The following is a 21,604-nucleotide window of genomic DNA, read 5'->3' as shown; positions in this document are numbered from 1 at the left end:
GGCCCAGGGACCAAGGCGATTTATTGAAATGGTCAGCGGCTGGAAGGTTGGGGTCATTCCTACGAACAAAGCAGAGGTGTTCTGCAAAGCAATTACTCAGTCTGCATTTGGCCTCACCACTGCAAAGGAGACTGCACTGTGAACATTGAATATAGTATACTAGATTGAAAAAAGTATGTTTGGGGCTTTGGACAGTGAAGACAGGGAAAACCTTACAGACTCTAGGACTAAATATTGAGTTACACATCTGCAGGTCATGACCTAATCTTCCTGGTGTCTGGTTAACTTAATTCTCAGCAGAGCTGACCCATTTTCCTTTTCACACTTTGATTTATAGCTGATGTTTCTCTTTCCACAGATGCAATGGACCTATTGAGTTTCTACAGCATTTCTGTTTTTTATTCCAGATTTCCAGCATCCACAGTTTTTGCTTTTATCTGTTGTATTCCATTACTGTGTGGGTTTTGTAAAATACTGAGATTGCTGAAAAAATCTGAAATGGAGACTTATAAAAGACTCTTTCTTTAAAAGCTCTTCTGAATATGTATATTATTAGTCCTTTTCTGAAATAGTTCTGAACTATAATTAAAACTGTAGCCAGTTTACATTCAACACTTAACATACTTCCTCCATATATTACACAAAGCTCTCTGAAGGTGCTCTATAACCTTTCAAGTTTCTTTTTGAAACTGGAAAATTTGATTAAGGCAGCTTTTCTCTCCCAAAGCAAAATAAAATTATTTATTTGCTGATCATAGTATTGCTGCAGATACAGAATATTTCAAATCAACATAAACAACATATTTGTACCTTGTTTCCTCGGAAGACTTTCCCATATCTCGCAATCACAATTTTTCCAGTGCAGTTGATACCCAATTCTCTTTCCAACTGAAAGAAGTCCTCAGTTCGAGCATAGTTAACGTAAACTAAATCACCCTGCACAGAAATGTGATGGCACATCCAAATGAATCATGCAAATACTTCTTTTAATAACAGATATTCACAGATAACATAATGAAGAATTAAGTTTGAATTTGGCTTTGAATTTGAAGTAGTTTCTAAATTTGAAAATGACAAGTTTTTAGATTAGATTAGATTACTTACAGTGTGGAAACAGGCCCTTCGGCCCAACAAGTCCACACCGACCCACCGAAGCGCAACCCACCCAGACCCATTCCCCTACATTTACCTCTTCACCTAACATTACGGGCAATTTAGCATGGCCAATTCACCTAACCTGCACATTTTTTGGATTCTGGGAGGAAACCGGAGCACCCGGAGGAAACCTACGCAGACACGGGGAGAATGTGCAAACTCCACACAGAGTCGCCAGAGGCGGGAAGTGAACCTGGGTCTCTGGCGCTGTGAGGCAGCAGTGCTAACCACTGTGCCACTGTGCCGTCCTAGTAATGAACTAAATTTAAAATAACCAAAAACAACTTGGCCACAGCAATACATTACACTGCATTAAATGAAGAATAGCAACAAATTGGATTAGAGATGCCGTTTACTCAAAATGTATCACTAACTTTATATTCATCATAGTTTGTGGCAACTAAAGCCACCTTCATGAGAACTGGAGGCCAAAGATGTTCTGCTTTTTGAAGTTAAGCAAGCAGGACACTGTAACTAACAACATATCATGCTCATTAAAACAGACAGCCACAAGGAAAAGAAAATGAGGTGAAGGAAACTTTCACACTGCCTAAGCAAAGAATATGTTATTTTAATAAGACCAATTTCCACCTAGAGATGGACAAAGAATTGTACAATAAGGGTTTCAAAAAGAATCCTTGCAGAAGGTGCATGTCACATTGTGGGCGGCACGGTGGCACAGTGGTTAGCACTGCTGCCTCACAAATTGAACAAATACCTGCCAAGACTCTGAAATATATATATATTTTTTGACACATTACATTTTGACAGTGAAAAATTTTCATTAAAGCCAAAGTATATTATGGTCAGGTTTTTTCCTGAAAGAAAACCCCAGCAAAAACAGTTTATTTCCTAAAGTGCCATTGATCTAGAGACACTGGGTTCATTTTCAACAGTTATCTGCATTTTTAGCTTGTAAAACAAATGACTGTCAAATATTAGGTGTCCTAGAGCTGTCTGATGTTGCAGGAAAATGGTATTATCACCAGACTATTAATCCAGAGATCTAGCTCCATAGGAACCTCTGTTTGAATCCTGTTGTGGCAGTTGGTAGAACTTGAAATTGACTTTGAAGAAAAAAATCTGCCTGTTGTGACTTTCAGAGGAGAAAGTGAGAACTGCAGATGCTGGAGATCAGAATCAAAAAGTGCAGTGCTGGAAAAGCACAGCCAGTCAGGCAGCAACGGAGGAGGAGAGTCGACAGTTCAAATTCAGGTTGGCCTACAAATGTACCTTTATTGGAGGCTGCGATATGAAGATTGGTGTTCTACAAAGGCAACTCCAGAAACAAATTTCCTCCAAAAAGGCTTCTAAGTGTGGCTAGTAGTAATCCTTCTCTTTTCAATTGATACCTTGAAGCTTAACGTATGTTACGCAGTTGAAGGCATGTACTATATCTTTAAGACAGAGTGAGTGCTGTTCTGAACAGTCATATAACTAGATACCAGTCTTAGAGTGTACTACAAAATTGAAAATATGTAACATTTTGCTGTGAAATAGTCACCTGTGTTGGTTGCTGTTTTGACAAGAATTCAAATTTAACCAGTTTAAATTATGCCCCAAGATACTAAATTCCATTGGATTTTGAATTTATTGCTTTGCCAATGTTGAACCAATGAGACAATCCGATGTTGGGGATATAAAAATGACAGTCATTTTGAAAATCAGACAGAGCAACTGCCATCAAACAGATCCAAGAATTTGGGAAACACTATCAAAAGGTACCTTTTCATATGAAATATGTTCACAGTAAAAAGAAAGAAGGCGACCCAGGGAGATCTTGAGCTAGAAGACGACAGACACACAAGGTGACAGCCGCTACATGGTTTTGAAATTAAGTTGATGTAATTTTAATAAGTAATTTTATTGAAACTATTTATTGTTATAGAGTTTGAGGCTGGTAATAAGCCATTAAGAGAAATGGGGGGCTTAGAGTTGTGAATAGTTGTTGTTTAATGTTCACTTTTAAAGTTAAAGAATAAATTGATATTATTTTCTTTAAACAGAAAAATTTGGGAGCTCTCTGTCACAGATTATGAGGCGAGGTGAGCTTTTCTGGGTGTTTGGTTTAATTAACAGAAGTGTTCACCGCCATATCGTAACACATGGTCATGTATTGTTCCACTCCACCCCTTCACCTTCAACACATTTCCAGCCCAACAACATAGATTAAGTGCAAGTAAGAAACTTTCTAAATGCCCGACAGAATGTCAGACCCAAATCATGGACCTCTAAAATTTTAAACTCTCTGTAACCATAATATTATATTCTTCTCTCTGTTCTATGACCCCAATGCGCTTTGTATCATATAATCTGCCTGTACTACATGCAAAATAAAACTTTTCACTCTATCGATGTACAATAAATCAAATCAAAAGTATCTTCGAGACTGGACATTTTGGTGCTGTGTCCTTGAAGCTACAGGAGACTGTCAGGGAACATGATGGAGATGTATAAAATTATGAGCAAAGACAGGGTAAACAGGAATAAATGTTTCTATTGGTATGGGGATCAATGATTAGGGATATATATTTAAGGTAAGGAGCAGGAGATTCAGAGGGGATGCAGGTTCAAGAATGTGACTCCAAGATGCTGCTTTGTCTTCCTCATGCCAGGTCAAGGATGTCACTGAGCAGCTGCAGATAATCCTGAAGGAGATGGTGGTCTACTTTCCCTATTGAAGTGGTCCTTTCAGGACCTCTTTGACATATGGATCAGTGACATCTCTCCTCTTGTCATCTCCATCACTAAGATTTTCAGTGCCACATCTTAACGACCAGGTTAGACCCCCTCAAAACATCTCAAGGAAGTAGTCCGGGCCCTAACTTTGCTAGCTTTTTTAAGCAGATGTAAAGTGGATATTCCAGGAAAGTTGACCAAACCACTTAGTTTCAAACAAACCAGAATTTATTTTCAAGATTACCAAATGAAACACAAACAAACGAGAACAGAATACTGAATTACTTAACCTATCCAAAAACCCAATAGATCATGCCAACTTAAATGATGCTGTTCCCAATACTTGCAACAATCCTGATAAACATCCTTGGGACAAAAAGTAAAATCAAACATGGGGTCTTACAGGAGAGGTGCCAGAGAGAGAGAGAGAGAGAGAGAGAGAGAGAGAGAGAGAGAGAGAGAGAGAGAGAGAGAGAGAGAAAGAGAGAAAGTTGAGCATGGACCTGCTTCTTTGGGTTCAACAGCTTTGAAACTGCCTGACTGCTTTCAGTGAATAGTTGGGCTGCTAAAATAAAAGCAAATCAGAGAAAAGCTGAGCTGAAAGAACTGGCAACTCCCCTTGCATTGTACAAGAGATTGTTTTTTAAACCTGAAAGCCTTTTACCTGAGGTAGCATCTGTTAGCTATAATCAAACTAGTCCTAAAGCTCATGCAAGTCTAGACTTTTCGGAACCTATACTTTTAAGACCTCCTGAAAAAGAAGGACAACATAGCCTTGCTAAAGGAGTAGCATCATCACACATGGAACCTCCTCAAATTCCTTGTTTACAACTGCAGCTAAATATTCAGCAGCATCCTGTATTCCATTATGGTAGCCTTTTGTAATCAATTGCAGCTTCCTTAAAAAGCAACAAAGTCTTTAAGAATACAAAACTGGCTGCATTGTGTGATTTTGTAGATACTGCTAAGCTGCTTTATAATCTCAGGAATAGCCAGCAGCCTGGTAGCACAACCCTACCTGATGTTCAGGTGAGTAAGGTCCATCTCTATGTTGTGGCATGGGCAGATCATGTATCATGAGTCTACAAATACAGCAACCAATTGATAGCTTTAGGTAGTCTCAAAGGACAAAATTCTAATGAGGTGCTGGACAATAAACAAAGCACTGTGGTCAACAGATGTGAAGCTGGAAGAGCACAGCAGGTCAGACAGCAGCCAAGGAGCAGGAAAAGTCAATGTTTCAGGCCAAAACCCTTTGTCTGAATTGTTTCCTTCACTCCCAGTGGCAGTATCAAAGGCATTTGATCTACCCAAAAATAATCTTGATCTCATTTTCCACTGTAACAGCGTACTGGCATTGATGTAAAATAATGCCATGGGGCAACATAATCTACCTGGGATGGGTTAACTTTTCAGCTCACCTGTGCAGAGCAAATGTTTTATTATTGTCCACAGATGTTTCAGCCACCAGGAAGAAATATCTAACAATACACAGAGTTTTGTTTCTTTGGAATTCATGGAATCATAGAATCACAGAATCCCTACAGTGTGGAAACAGGCCATTGTTCCAACAAGTCCACACCAACCCTCTGAAGAGTAACCCATCCAGACCCATTCTCCTACCTTATTATTCTACATTTACCTCTGACTAAGGCACGTAACCTACACATCCCTGATCACTATGGACAATTTAGCATGGCCAATTCACCTAACCTGCACATCTTTAAATTGGTGTTCTTGTAATGGAAAATTAAATTGTCTCAAACCTTCATATAATATAAACACAGTATTAACACTTTTCCAAAGTTCTTGAAAATATTTACATGTTTTAAACATTGAATAATACAAGGCATGTCAGAAATTGTCTCCTACTGGAACTGGTAACACTTAACTGTCAATATCTAGAAATGTATTTTTCAGGAAGTCTCTCTAAATATGCACAGCACAATTAATCCTTTGTTGTTTGTGACAATCATTGTAATAATCATTAGAACATGAACTCTCCTATTTTCTGAAACAATCAGAACTAGAAAGGTCTGCTATAATTCATTCACGATATGTTCCAAACCAAAGTGCATTTACAAATAAAAAGACATACTTAACCTGAGGAAGGAATGAACTTTGTCTCAGGGTTAATCAAGGTCAAGTGATTTTCTTTTGCATGTATCCATTCATATTTTTATTTCTACTTCTTTGGCTGCTTCTGGCTATAGGGAAGTGCATTGGAAGAGAGAGGGAAGATTTCCAGAGAAATCTGTCCTCACTTTCAATACCACCAGCCTCCTGGATGTTTCAACTTACCAGAAACTGAAGTGGGCTAGACATATAGACACACAAGAGCAAGTCAGAGGATATCAATACTACAGCGAGAAACTGACTTTGACTCCCCAAAGACTGTTAACGATTTCCAAAGCACATTCCTCATTTGTCTGGACAAGTACAGCTCTAACAACACTCAAGAATAAAGTTAAAAATCACACAACACCAGGTTATAGTCCAACAGGTTTAATTGGAAGCACATTAGCTTTTGGAGCGATGCTCCTTCATCAGGTGATTGTGGAGGGCTCGATCGTAACACAGAATTTATAGCAAAAATTTGCAGTGTGATGTAACTGAAATTATACACTGAAACATTGATTGTCTGTTAAGCCTTTCATCTGTTAGAATACAGTGATAGTTTTATTTCTTTCATGTGTAAATCACAAAACTTTTTTTTTAAAAGTTGCATTCTCAGGTTAGCTGTTAACAATGGTGATAGCTAGACAATATGTTGAAGGTGTTAGCCCCCTGTGTTCTCTGTCTATGACCTGATGTTTAGATTGATTCTAATCTAAAAAGTGAGATAAGAGTTTTACATAAATTCATGCAGTTTTTGAGCTCAGATGTTTACATGAATGTATGCAGCTTTTGAGCAAAGTGCAACGTAACTCTGCAAGTGCAAATTCATCCCACAAAATGTGTGTGCGCATGTGGGTCTTTGTCCGTCTGTGTGTGTGTCTGGGGTAGGAGTTGAGAGTGTGAGAAAGTGTGTGTGTGTGTGTATGTGTGTGTGTAGTGAGTGCAGAGTGTCTTAAGTCTGTGAGGGGGTGCATGTGAGAGTGTGGGAGTGTGTGTCTATAAGGGTGTGTGTGTAGGAGTGTGTGTGTGTGTGTGTGTGTGTCTGTATGTGTGTAGGAATGTGTGTCTGTGTGTGTGTAGGTGTGTGTGTGTGTGCGCGCGTGTGTGTGTGTAGTGCAATGGTGATCACCTGTAATATGACATGAACCCAAGGTCCCAGTTCAGGCCCTCCCTATGGGTACGAACTTAGCAATCAGCCTCTGCTCAGCCACTTTCCTCTGCTGCCTGTCCCGGAGTCCACTTTGGAGGATGGTCACCCGAAGGTCTGAGGCTGAATGGCCTGGACCACTGAAGTGTTCCCCAACTGGGAGGGAACCCTCCTGTCTGTTGATTGTTGTGCGGGTCCCATTCGTCCCATTCCCACGCGTAATAGTGGTATCTATGTCCAGGGAACACCTCCCACCTTGTACATGGCAGGTACACAAGTGACTCAGCCAATGTTGACTATCTTATACGTTGCAGGCAAGGATGCCCGGAGGCATGGTACATTGGGAAGCCAAGCAAAGGCTACGACAACGGATGAATGGGCACCGCACAACAATCAACAGACAGGAAGGTTCCCTCCCAGTTGGGGAACACTTCAGTGGTCCAGGCCATTCAGCCTCAGACCTTCGGGTGACCATCCTCCACGGTGGACTTCGGGACAGGCAGCAGAGGAAAGTGGCTGAGCAGAGGCTGATAGCTAAGTTCGGTACCCATAGGGAGGGCCTCAACCAGGACCTTGGGTTCACGTCACATTACAGGTGATCACCATTACACTACACACACACACACACACACACACACACACAAGATATTCCTACACACATACACTCTCACATACACACGGACACAGGTACACACAGACACCCACACACACTCCCACACTCACACATGCACCCCCTCACAGACTTAAGACACTCTGCACTCACTCCACACACACACACACACACACACACACACCCACACCCACATGCACACATTTTGTGCGGTGAATTTGTACTTGCAGAGTTACATTGCACTTTGCTAAAAAACTGCATGCATTCATGTAGAACTCTGAACTCAAAAACTGCATGAATTTATGTTAAACTCTGTTATCTCACTTTTTAGATTAGAATCAATCTAAACATCAGGTCATAGACAGAGAACACAGGGGGCTAACACCAGCTAACCCGCGAATGCAACTTTTAAAAAATGGTTTTGTGATTTACACATGAAAGAAGTGAAACTATCACTGTATTCTAACAGATGAAAGGCTAAACAGACAATCAATTTTTCAATGTATAATTTCAGTTACATCACACTGTAAATTTTGCTATAAATTCTGTGTTACAATCGAGCCCTCCGCTAACACCTGATGAAGGAGCGTCCGAAAGCTAGTGTGCTTCCAATGAAACCTGTTGGACTATAACCTGGTGTTCTGTGATTTTTAACTTTGTACACCCCAGTCCAACACTGGCATCTCCAAATCAACACTCAAGAAGTTTGCTACCAGCCAGGACAAAGCAGCCTGCTTGTTCGGCACCACACTGACAAAACATTCATTCCATCCACCAATGGCACACAATAACAGCAGTGTGTACCATCTAAAAGACACAAAAATTCACTGTGGCTCCCAAGCAGGAGACCTTTGTGGCTATTCCCATTTCAAACAAGTATGCTGTTTTGGCAAATGTAAGGGGTGATGGATTCTCAGGGGAACATCGCATGAACAGCCAAGTTTCTGGTATTGAGACTGGCTCTAATGCAACGAGGGGTACATCAGGTTCCAAAAGATCAATTGTGTTAGGGGATTCTCTAGTCCGAGGTACAGACAGACGTTTCTGTGGCCAGCAGCGAAAAGTCAGAATAGTGTGTTGCTTCCCTGATGCCAGGATCAAGGAGGTCTCAGAGAGGGTGCAGAATGTTCTCACAGGTGAGATGGGCCAGCAAGAGGTCATTGTCCACATCAGAACCAACGACATAGGAAGGGAAGAGGTTGAGATTCAGAAAGGAGATTACAGAGAGTTAGGCAGGGATTTAAAAAGGAGGTCCTCGAGAGTAGTAATATCTGGATTACTCCTGGTGCTACGAGCTAGTGAGGGCAGGAATAGGAGGATAGAGCAGATGAATGCATGGCTGAGGAGCCGGTATATGGGAGAAGGATTCACATTTTTGGATCACTGGAATCACTTTTGGGGTAGAAGTGATGTGTACAGGAAGGACGGATTGCACCTAAATTGCAAGGGGACTAATATACTGGCAAGGAAATTTGCTCGAGCTGTTAGGAGGATTTAAACTAGTAAGGTTGGGGGGAGGTGGGGGTGGTGTGGGACCCAGGGAGATAGTGAGGAAAGAAATCAATCGGAGACTGGTACAGTTGAGAACAGAAGTGAGTCAAACAGTCAGGGCAGGCAGGTTCAAGGTAGGACTAATAAATTAAACTTCATTTATTGCAATGCATGGGGCCTAACAGGGAAGGCAAATGAATTCAGGGCATGGTTAGGAACATGGGACTAGGATATCACAGCAATTACAGAAACATGGCTCAGGAATGGGCAAGACTGGCAGATTAATGTTCCAGGATACAACTGCTACAGGAAGGATAGAAAGGGAGGCAAGAGAGGAGGGGAGTGGCATTTTTGATAAGGGATAGCATTACAGCTGTGATGAAGGAGGACATTCCTGGAAATACATACAGGGAAGTTATTTGGTTGGAACTGAGAAATAAGAAAGGGATGATCACCTTCTTGGGATTGTATTACAGACCCCCCAATAGTCAGAGGGAAATTCAGAAACAAACTTGTAAGGAGATCTCAGCTATCTGTAAGAATAGGGTGGTTATTGTAGGGGATTTTAAATTTCCAAACAAAAGCTGGGACTGCCATAATGTTAAGGGTTTAGATGGAGAGGAATTTGTTACGTGTGTACGAAAAAAAATTCTGATTCACTGTGTGGATGTACCTACTAGAGAAGGTGCAAAACTTGACCTATTTTTGGAAAGTAAGGCAGAGCAGGTGACTGAGGTGTCAGTGGGGGAGCACTTTGGGGCCAGCGACCATAATTCTATTAGATTTAAAATAATGATGGAAAAGGATAGACCAGATCTAAAAGTTGAAGTTCTAAATTGGAGAAAGGCTAATTTTGACAGTATTAGACAAGAACCTTCGAAAGCTGATTGGGGGCAGATGTTCGCAGATAAAGGGACGGCTGGAAAATGAGAAGCCATCAGAAATGAGATAACAAGAATCCAGAGAAAGTATATTCCTGTCAGGGTGAAAGGAAAGGCTGATAGGTATAGGGAATGCTGGATGACTAAAGAAATTGAGGGTTTGGTTCAGAAAAAGAAGGAAGCATATGTAAAGTATAGACAGGATAGATCGAGTGAATCCTTCGAAGAGTATAAAGGAAAGGGAAATCAGGAGGGCAAAAAGGGAACATGAGATAGCTTTGGCAAATAGAATTAAAGAGAATCCAAAGGGTTTTTACAAATATATTAATGACAAAAGTGTAACTAGGAAGAGAATAGGGCCCCTCAAAAATCAGCAAGGTGGCTTTTGTGTCGAGCCACAGAAAATGGGGGAGATACTAAATGAGTATTTTGCATCAGTATTTCCTGTGGAAAAGGATAGGGAAGATATAGACTGTAGGGAAATAGACAGTGACACCTTGCAAAATGTCCACATTACAGAGGAGGAAGTGCTGGATGTCTTGAAATGCATAAAGGTGAATAAATCCTCTGGACCGGATCATATGTACCTGAGAACTTTATGGGAAGCGAGAGAAGTGATTGCTGGGCCTCTTGCTGAGATATTTGCATCATCGATAGTCACAGATGAGGTGCCGGAAGACTGGAGGTTGGCTAACATGGTGCCACTGTTTAAGAAGGGTGGTAAGGACAAGCCAGGGAACTATAGACCAGTGAGCCTGATGTCGGTGGTGGGCAAGATGTTGGGGAGAATCCTGAGGGACAGGATGTACATGTATTTGGAAAGGCAAGGACTGATAAGGGATAGTCATCATGGCTTTGTGCGTGGGAAATCATGATTGAGTTTTTTGAAGTAACGAAGAGGATTCATGAGGGCAGGGCTAGATGTGACCTATTTGGACTTCAGTAAGGTGTTTGACAAGGTTCCCCATGGGAGACTGGTTAGCAAGGTTAGATCTCACATAATACAGGGAGAAGTAGCCATTTGGATACAGAACCGGCTCAAAGGTAGAAGACAGAGGGTGGTGGTGGAGGGTTGTTTTTCAGACTGGAGGTCTGTGACCAGTGGAGTACCACAAGGATCGGTGCTGGGTCCTCTACTTTTTGTCATTCACATAAATGATTTGGATGTGAGCGTAAGAGGTACAGTTAGTAAGTTTACAGATGACACCAAAATTGGAGGTGTAGTGGACAGTGAAGGTTACCTCAGATTACAACAGAATCTTGACCAGATGGGCCAATGGGCTGAGAAGTGGCAGATGGAGTTTAATTAGCTAAATGCAAGGTGCTGCATTTTGGGAAAGCAAATCTTAGCAGGACTTATACACTTAATGGTAAGGTCCTAGGGAGTGTTACTGAACAAAGAGACCTTGGAGTGCAGGCTCATAGCTCCTTGAAAGTGGAGTCACAGGTAGATAGGATAGTGAAGAATGAATTTGGTATGCTTTCTTTTATTGGTCAGAGTATTGAGTACAGGAGTTGGGAGGTCATGTTGCGGCTGTACAGGTCATTGGTTAGGCCACTGTTGGAATATTGTGTGCAATTCTGGTCTCCTTCCTATCAGAAAGGTGTTGTGACACTTGAAAGGGTTAAGATTGACAAGGATGTTGCCAGGGTTGGAGGTTTTGAGCTATAAAGAGAGCTGAACAGGCTGGGGCTGTTTTCCCTGGAGAGTCGGAGGCTGAGGGGTGCCCTTATAGAGGTTTACAGAATTATGAGGGGCATGGATAGGATAAATAGACAAAGTCTTTTCCCTGGGGTCTGGGAGTTCAGAACTAGAGGTCATAGGTTTAGGGTGAGAGAGGAAAGATGTAAAAGAGACCCAAGGGGCAACTTTTTCACACAGAAGGTGGTACATGCATGGAATGAGCTGCCAGAGGAAGTGGTACAGGCTGGTACAATTGCTCCATTTAAGAGCCATTTGGATGGGTATATGAATAGGAAGGGTTTGGGGGGTATGGACCGGTGCTGGCAGGTGAGACTAGATTGGGTTGGGATATCTGGTCGGCATGGACGGGTTGGACGGAAGGGTCTGTTTCCATGCTGTGCATCTCTATGACTCTATGACTTTTAAGAATCTATAACCTCTACCATCTAGAAGGCAGCTGTGCCACCAACATTTATCTCATTCATTCCTCCCTTTATTTCATAACAACACACAAAGAGCCTGTATGAGTGCACAATGCCTAATATTACACTCATCACTTCCATGAAGAGAAAATCATGGCCCTTACAGAAGACAACCAGGACTATTCCTGCAGAGATGCCAAAGGGTCCATGCCCCGCCAAATCAGTAGGTTTATTCTGTATCCACTTTGCTTCTCATAATAATCCTGCTGTCAGTGTTGTTATGGACTAGGCCAGACCACTCAAAACTTTCTTAAGCAGGCAGCCTCAGACCATAACTTTGCAATTTGTTTCAGTAAGTGTACAGTGGAAATTACCCGGAATAAATTAGCTAGGTTGACTACTAGATTTTAAAACAGACAAAAACTGATTCACAAATTTACACAATGAAACACAAAGAAAAAATAAAAAACCCCTATAGAACTCAGCCTATCCAACTAGACTTAATTATGCTGTTCCAATATACACGACAGTCCCAATAAGCAGCCTCCCTTTAAAAACAGTCTAAATGGAATACATGCTTACAGGTTGAAGTTGAAGGGCAGAAAAGAGAGAGTTTTCACACAGCTCCTTGTTGAACTTCCCAATTCAAGACCGAACTAAAACTGCTCAGCCCAGCTAAAGAGCTGACCACTCCCCATTCATTATAAAGGTCACTTCTAAAACATGACCATTTTGGCCTGAAGTTTCATCCTTTTACATATGAACAAAAGGCCTCTCAAAATCCTTTTCATCTCTGTACCAAACCAGACTGATTAGAGCCCAGCCTGGTTTATTGTCCCACCGAAAAAAATCAAGGCCAGAGTCTCCTTGAACCAAGGAATAGCTTTTAGAAAAAACAAGGGACTAGCTTTGTGACAGTATCATTCTTCATATACCACTTCTAACTATGGGCTATGAAGCCTTCTCTCACTTTTGTCTTGCAGGTGTCACCATACCTGCTCACCATTATCACAGTGAAACAATAGGCTCCCATAGAAGCAAAATAAAAACTGAATGAACTGCTGTAAATCAGAAACAAAAACAGAAGTTGCTGGAAAAGGTCAGCAGGTCTGGCAGCAAATGTGAAGAGAAATAAAGTTAACGTTTCAGGATCAGTGACCCTTCCTTAGAACTGTTCTGAGAAGCAGAAGCAACCTCTTTAACTTCTGAAACTGGGTGTACCAAGGCCTCAGAGGGAGCATTGTCTCAGCAATAGCTTAGACACCAACACCTCAGTTGCATTTTAGGCTTAGGAAATGTGGGACCACAATCTGCACTTCACTGTGACACTCCACAGCCAGGCAAGGAAGAAATTTTCCAGGTCACTGGCACTTGGAATATTGTTGCAGGCAGGAGAATACGCTCTCGTGTTGGTAATCAAGAAAACAGCTCTACTTATTGTAAACAAACGTATTCTTTAACATTTGGCAACAAAAATGGATTTCTCAAGACTACTGTGCAACATAAGCTATATCCCTTTAAAATCCCAAACTGAGACACATTAATTCACTCACAAGTCAGACATTTCAGCTACAATCTGACTAGTGCACTGAATAGCTGTAGCAAAATATTCTAATTTTTATACACCATTCCCTTTGAAATAAACGTTAAGATTCACTTTGCCTTCAGTATTACCCGCTGAAGGAGTCAGTGACCTCGGAATATTATCATTGGTATATTAATCCAAAGGCTCAGGTAATGTCTCGAGAACCCAGATTCAAATTCTACTATGGCAGATGATGGCATTTGAATTCAATCTTTTTAAACAACTGGAATTAAGAGTCGAATGATGACCATGAAACTACTGATAATTGTCAGAAAACTCATAGTTCACTCAAGTCTTTCATTGAAGGAAATCTGCCATCCTTATCCGGTCTGGCCTATATGGAACCCCAGACATAGCAACTTGGTTGACTCTTAACTGCCTTCTGGGCAATAAATGCAATGCCCACATCCCATGAATGAACAAAAGAAAAATATGCACGCTAATTTTTCTGAAATATGCACGAGACCCTTCTATAGCTTTCTGAAGTCTTTCTCCATTTAAATAATATTCAGCTCCTCATACCAATTTAATTAAACTAAATTAATTTTTGATTCCCAGGATATGCTCATTTTTCATTCCTATCATTTTGACCTTAACCTTTCACATGGAAAATGGCTTATGCTGTTTAGAAATTGTAGTGCACCTTACCACAGCATTTTTCAAAGTCCATTTGACAAGATTTTTCAAATTAATTTCAGGTCCTCACAGCCATAAGTTGCAGATGAGGTTGATCACTGACAAAAATTATGGCCTGGGTCCTCTGTGATTCAGAATGGTGAATGTGAACTGAAGCAAATGAGTTTAGATTAGATTACTTACAGTGTGGAAACAGGCCCTTCGGCCCAACAAGTCCACACTGCCCCGCCGAAGCGCAACCCACCCATACCCCAACATTTACCCCTTACCTAACACTACGGGCAATTTTAGCATGGCCAATTCACCTAACCTGCACATCTTTGGACCGTGGGAGGAAACCAGAGCACCCGGAGGAAACCCACGCAGACACGGGGAGAACATGCAAACTCCACACAGTCAGTCGCTGAGGCGAGAATTGAACCGGGTCTCTGGCGCTGTGAGGTAGCAGTGCTAACCACTGTGCCACCATGCTGCCCACTAGGACACCAGTTGTGTCAGGACCCTGCAGAACCCCTGACACACAGGCATGCACCGTAATTACCCGGGAAGTTGAAAACTCTGATGGGCTGATGTTTCCTGTTCCAAACACTACATGAATGTCTTACCCTGATTTCGGAGCTGGAAATTTGAGCTAGATGCATGCTCCATACCCAGAAATGGATAACCATAGTATACATTACCATAAAAATACAACAGAGTTTAATCATCGGTGTAACTTCAGAACTCAACTCACTACATTCCACACATAGACTCAAAGATCTCAGCCACACTATCAAACTAATTCTAATAACCCCTTGATTCAACAAGTACTCCCTCATCACCCCTGTTTGTGACAATTCATTATATCCCAAACCATCCCGACTAGTCCCTGACTAAAGCTGTTTTCATCCCTAACCAAACCATTTATTTTCTGACCCTAGTCAATAGCACCCCAACCAACCAAACAGCTGCCCCTGATATAACCAGATTGTGCTGCCTCCCCAATATGACTCACCTATCCTCTGATCTGACTATCTCCAACATCCCTAAAGTGAAAACACCTTCCTTGACCTGAGCTAACTACCCCACCGCCTGACACAAAACTGACAAGGGAGGCGTGGTAGTAGTTTGGCGCACCGACCTTTACACCGTTGAGGCTAAACACCAGCTCGCAGACACCTCCTCCTACTGCCCCCTTGACCATGACCCCACCTCCCACCACCAAACCATCATCTCCCAGACCATCCATAACCTCATCACCTCAGGGGATCTCCCATCCACCGCCTCCAACCTCATAATCCCACAACCCCGCACCGCCCATTTCTACCTCCTGCCCAAAATCCACAAACCTGACTGCCCCGGCTGACCCATTGTCTCAGCCTGCTCCTGCCCCACCGAACTCATCTCTGCATACCTCGACACGGTCCTGTCCCCCTTAGTCCAAGAACTCCCCACCTACGTTCGGGACACCACCCACACCTTCCACCTCCTCCATGATTTTCGCTTCCCTGGTCCCCAACGCCTTATCTTCACCATGGACATCCAGTCCCTGTACACCTCCATCCCCCACCACGAAGGGCTCAAAGCCCTCCGCTTCTTCCTTTCCCACCGTACCAACCAGTACCCTTCCACTGACACCCTCCTTCGACTGACTGAACTGGTCCTCACCCTGAACAACTTCTCTTTCCAATCCTCTCACTTCCTCCAAACGAAAGGAGTCGCCATGGGCACCCACATGGGCCCCAGCTATGCCTGCCTCTTCGTTGGATATGTGGAACAGTCCATCTTCCACAGCTACACTGGCACCACTCCCCACCTTTTCCTCCTCTACATCGATAACTGTATCGGCGCTGCCTCGTGCTCCCACGAGAAGGTTGAACAGTTCATCCACTTTTCCAACACCTTCCACCCCGACCTCAAGTTCACCTGGACCATCTCAGACTCCTCCCTCCCCTTCCGAGACCTTTTCATTTCTATCTCGGGCGACCGAATCAACACGGACATTTACTATAAACCAACCGACTCCCACAGCTATCTAGACTACACCTCCTCCCATCCTGCCCCTGTAAAAACGCCATCCCATATTCCCAATTCCTTCATCTCCGCTGTATCTGCTCCCAGGAGGACCAGTTCCAATACCGTACAACCCAGATGGCCTCCTTCTTCAAGGACCGCAATTTCCCCCCAGACGTGGTCGACAATGCCCTCCACCGCATCTCTTCCACTTCCCGCTCCTCCGCCCTTGAGCCCCGCCCCTCCAACTGCCACCAGGACAGAACCCTACTGGCCCTCACCTACCACCCCACCAACCTCCATGTACAGCGTGTCATCCGCCGTCATTTCTGCCACCTCCAAACGGACCCCACCACCAGGGATATATTTCCCTTCCCTCCCCTATCAGCAATCCGAAAAGACCACTCCCTCCGTGACTCCCTTGTCAGGTCCACACCCCCCACCAACCCAACCTCCACTCCCGGCACCTTCCCCTGCAACCGCAAGAAATGCAAAACTTGCGCCCACACCAACCCCCCTTACTTCCCTCCAAGGCCCCAAGGGATACTTCCATATCCACCACAAATTCACCTGCACCTCCACACACATCATCTATTGCATCCACTGCACCCGCTGTGGCCTCCTCTATATTGGGGAGACAGGCCGCCGACTTGCGGAACATTTCACAGAACACCTCTGGGACACCCGGACCAACCAATCCAACCACCCCGTAGCTCAACACTTCAACTCCCCCTCCCACTCCACCAAGGACATGCAGGTCCTTGGACTCCTCCATCACCAGACCATAGCAACACAACGGTTGGAGGAAGAGTACCTCATCTTCAGCCTAGGAACCCTCCAACCACAAGGGATGAACTCAGATTTCTCCAGTTTCCTAATTTCCCCTCCCCCCCACCTTGTCTCAGTCAAATCCCTGAAACTCAGCACCGCCTTCCTAACCTGCAATCTTCTTCCTGACCTCTCCGCCCCCACCCCACTCCGGCCTATCACTCTTACCTTGACCTCCTTCCACCATTCGCATTTCCAACGCCCCTCCCCTAAGTCCCTCCTCCCTACCTTTTATCTTAGCCTGCTGGACACACTTTCCTCATTCCTGAAGAAGGGCTTATGCCCGAAATGTCGATTCTCCTGTTCCTTGGATGCTGCCTGAACTGCTGCGCTTTTCCAGCAACACATTTTCAGCTCTGATCTCCAGCATCTGCAGTCCTCACTTTCTCCTTTAGGTTGAAAGACCCAATAACATTTTAAAAAACATGCAAGCAATATTAGACTTGCCTAAATTTTAAGTATGAGAAATTGACTCATTAAACTAAATTTCAAATATTTTTCCCCAGAGGATTCTCACTATATTCAATCAGCTATGACATCTTTACATTTGAGAGATGAGGAAATAATTTGTTTCTTATACATAATTCTGGCTGAGTCAAGTAGCAAATCTTTGGAAAGTATACTAGCAATGGAATTATGAAATGTTTCTAAGATTTGCAAACTGAGCAATGTTTAACTCATTAGATACAGGAGAAGAGATTCATTCACATAAGACTTATTGCAATTTTTCTGGGAGCAGTTCATGACAGCATTCTTCAGCGGTATTATATATCATAGCTGGACGTGGTGCAATGCAAATGAATTATTTTCCTAGAACTTCCACAGAGAGATGAACTTACCATTGGTACGCCAGCTGGCGAATAGGCATTAAAGGGCGTGATATGATCTTCTACATTTTCATATCCAGGAGGTAGCGGTTCAAAGAAAGATGTGTTGAAGATCTGAAGATAAAGTAAACATTTTGTTATTTTTGTGTATTTAATTATTAGAGAGCTTCTGTTACTTTGATATTGTATGAAATTAAAATTGTGGTTTTGTTACATCTTTTCAGTTTTTTTTATCTGACTCCTGCCTATCTCACAGCTAAAGCAACATGAGTCTTGTGTAATGGTTTAAAAACCTCCAAATTTCACGAGGTGGAGATTCTAAATATGATAACATCTCAAGTCTGACCTCAACCTACTTCCACCATCAATATCTAGATTGAATACAGCAGGACATAGTATAGGCAGCCAACCTGCTCCCAGCAGGATGGGCTACTCACCTAAATGTGGTAAAAGGAGGTTGCAGCATTATATTCAAAATCCTTGCAGATTGAAGCCCAGAGTTTACAGGTTTTGTTAAACTCAGAAACACAAAAGAGGCAAAGCAAGTTTTGGAGTGAGGGGAGTACCTTCCTGCACTACTCAGAGATGAGGATAAGAAGTGCTTTCCCACAGGCTACTAAGCTACTTACTCCCCCACCTCTGCAATCTAAAGGTTTCAAATCATGATTCGTTGAAGTCGGAGATCAGGCTTCCTCACTCAGCATTAACAGCTAAAAGTGCCTTATCTATGGATGCAGCCTCTTACTGAGTGTTCCCCACCAAACAGGCTGACATCTGGGCAGGGATATCATTTTTTAAAGTCTATGTACACTGTGGAGTCAAAATACTATAGGTTTTGGAGAGTAAATAACTTTAGTTGAAGTTACAAATAATAAAGTATTTATTTTAAGGCTGACTTATGTGATATTTTGGAATTGATCATTAGCATAGAATCCCTACAGTGCGGAAACAGGCAATTCAGCCCGTTGAATCCAAACTGACTCTCTGAAGAGCATCCCATTCAGACCTAGCTCCCAACCCTACCAAAATCCCACATTTACCTTGGCCATCCAACCTGCACATCTTTGGACTTTTGGAGGAAATTGGAACACCCTGAGGAAATCCACGCAGACATAGGGAGAATATGCAAACTTCATACAGATAAGGCTGTAATCGAGCCATGTCTAAGACACTGTAAGGCAGCAGTGCTAACTACTGAATCACCATGACACCTGATATTAGCTATTTCAACATTCTTTCAGATAATGTTTTCCAGATCAAGGTTCAACATACATGTTCAAAAGTCCACAGAATATCCAGGAAATTGCACTCATGGGGGACAGCAACCAGAGAAAACTTGCTCCCACAAGAATGGAAGAAAATGGTGATCAACTGCTCCTCCAATTACAGGCTGGTTCCATGCTTGCTGCAGACAGACTCCCTAGTGAAGCAAATGCTGGCAGTAAGGGAGTTGTCAGTAGATTGTCTGCCAGTTGAGTATTGACCGAGAGCTTGAGGATGGGAGGGAGATAATTATTGCTGCCTGCAGCGGAGGCTGGCAGGGGGTAAGATGGATCTTTGCTTTAGTGGACTTTTGCTGAGACCACAAAGATCTTTTGCCACATCCAGGAGTTCTGTCGGTCAGGTAGAGATTGGAGTATCTGCTAGGCAAAACCAGGAGAATGAGTCGACAAGAGAACTGTTAGGAAAGAGGGAAATTACAAGGGGACAGCGAGATTGAGACTGCAAAAGAGTGATAGAAGTTTCAAACGTTTCCACAAAGGAATGTTCAGCTAACTGGGATGGAGGTAACTGAGGTAATGAATTCCTTTCAAATGAATGTCTATATTAAGGTGGTATATATTATGAAGCTACAATACTTGGAAAAAATGCAGTGGCTCCTTTTATAATGAATACACTTCAATTTTAAATTTGAGATTGAAATCAGATGTAGTAAACAGGGTTGTAACTGCTAAATCAATGTGTTGCAGCTTTGTGCATGTGTGATAAAAATGGATGGAAGAGTGATGGTTGTTTGCGTAGAATTATTTGTCAGTTATTTTGAAAAATGCTGATGCATTTTGACTTTAAATTTAATGGAAACCCAATACCTATTGAGGATGCTGATGAATTATTCTATTTCTGCTTCTGAATGCAAATATTCTTTAAGTCAACACAAATTTAGAGGCACTGTTACTGCATGACTGCAGTGCCTAGCAAATAAGCTAAAAAGAATGAGAAAGTAGCCTTGGCAAACCAACAAGTAACCCTCAAGAAAAATCTCAGAAGGAATTTTTTCATTTTAAAAAAAATGGCTCTGGTCTAGATCACAGCAGCTCATTGCAAAATAAAAATAATCTATTTCTCTTTCACTCACTGATTTACATCTTGTATTATTTGTTATGCCCACACTGCTGGTCAAAGGCCTGCAGTCCAAAAAGCAAACCTCCACCACCACCCTTTGCGTCCCTCACATTTGTTCCAATTTTGTGTCCAAATGGCTAATCCTTCCTGGATTCCATGTGATCTAACCTTACTAACCAGACTACCATGCAGAACCTTGTCAAATGCCTTGCTGAAGTCCATATAGACAACATCCACCACTCTTTCTTCATCAATCTTCATGGATGACTTTTAAAAAAACTCAATAAAATTAGTGAGACACAATTTCCCATGCACAAAGCCATGTTGTCTATTCCTAATCAGTCCTTGCCTTTCCAAATACATTTATGTCCTGTATCTTAGGATTTCCTCCAACAATTTACCCACCACAGATATCCGGCTCACCAGACCATAGTTCCCTAGTTTTTCCTTACAATCTTTCTTAAATAAAGGCACCACATTAAAGGTGCCGCCCTCCATTTTTTCTCAACATGGTTGTTTACAGGATGACCTAAAACTTAACATTGGTGCTAACCAAAAACTGATGAACCAATCTTCCATATTAATGCTGTGATGCCAGGTCTGAGGCAGAGACCCTATCCTTTAGGCTTTTAGTCAAGGTAATTTACTTCTGGCTGCCACAGCTCTTAGCACTGATGGTTCCAAATGTTAGGTTGTCATGAGCTTTGAAGATCCCAAGGGGTTTTGGGGTACCTTTGGAAATATTCATTCTATTTCAAAAAGCATCTTGTTATTCCTGCTGGAGATAAGTAGTCTAGTCCATTACCAGTTGAAATTCAGAAGGATATTCATGTGATATCTAGGAGCCATTTTGTAACATTATGATACCCAATTGATTATGAATTTCAAAATGAAGTGGTTTTCTTTACAAAACATTTTAATCACATGGCCATTATGAAATTATTTTCAATATCATGAACAGTGTTAGTTACAATGTCTTTTCTGGATTTATAACATTTATTTTATCAGTCTGCTTTCCTTAAGATAAAAAAAGCCTCACTTTTTGAAATGTTTTATTTGGGCGTGCAAGTGTTATGATTTTATGATAGAGAAACTTTCACGTATTTAGGAGTAGAGTTAATTTAGTCTGCTTAACATGACTGAAAACATATTTTCGAGAATCTTACCATTTATAACGATGGTTATTAAAAGACTAATCACAGTGAT

At 42.2% G+C, this 21,604-nt stretch overlaps 1 protein-coding gene across 1 annotated transcript in view; it reads right to left on the bottom strand.

Annotated features, from left to right (window-relative positions):
* naalad2 (N-acetylated alpha-linked acidic dipeptidase 2) overlaps positions 1-21,604 on the bottom strand; it is a 151,807-nt gene that overhangs the window by 104,476 nt on the left and 25,727 nt on the right. The window contains exons 4-5 of the mRNA XM_072577777.1: positions 18,068-18,169; positions 811-936 (exon numbers count right to left, since the gene is read on the bottom strand). Of these exons, the coding sequence (XP_072433878.1) occupies positions 811-936; positions 18,068-18,169 (228 nt within the window). The remainder of the gene's footprint in view (positions 1-810; positions 937-18,067; positions 18,170-21,604) is intronic.

Source organism: Chiloscyllium punctatum, chromosome 9 (genome assembly GCF_047496795.1).
Source record: "Chiloscyllium punctatum isolate Juve2018m chromosome 9, sChiPun1.3, whole genome shotgun sequence".
Taxonomy (NCBI): domain Eukaryota; kingdom Metazoa; phylum Chordata; class Chondrichthyes; order Orectolobiformes; family Hemiscylliidae; genus Chiloscyllium; species Chiloscyllium punctatum.
The sequence above is the reverse complement of the archived record's forward strand: the minus strand, read 5'-3'. Positions and strand labels throughout refer to the sequence as shown.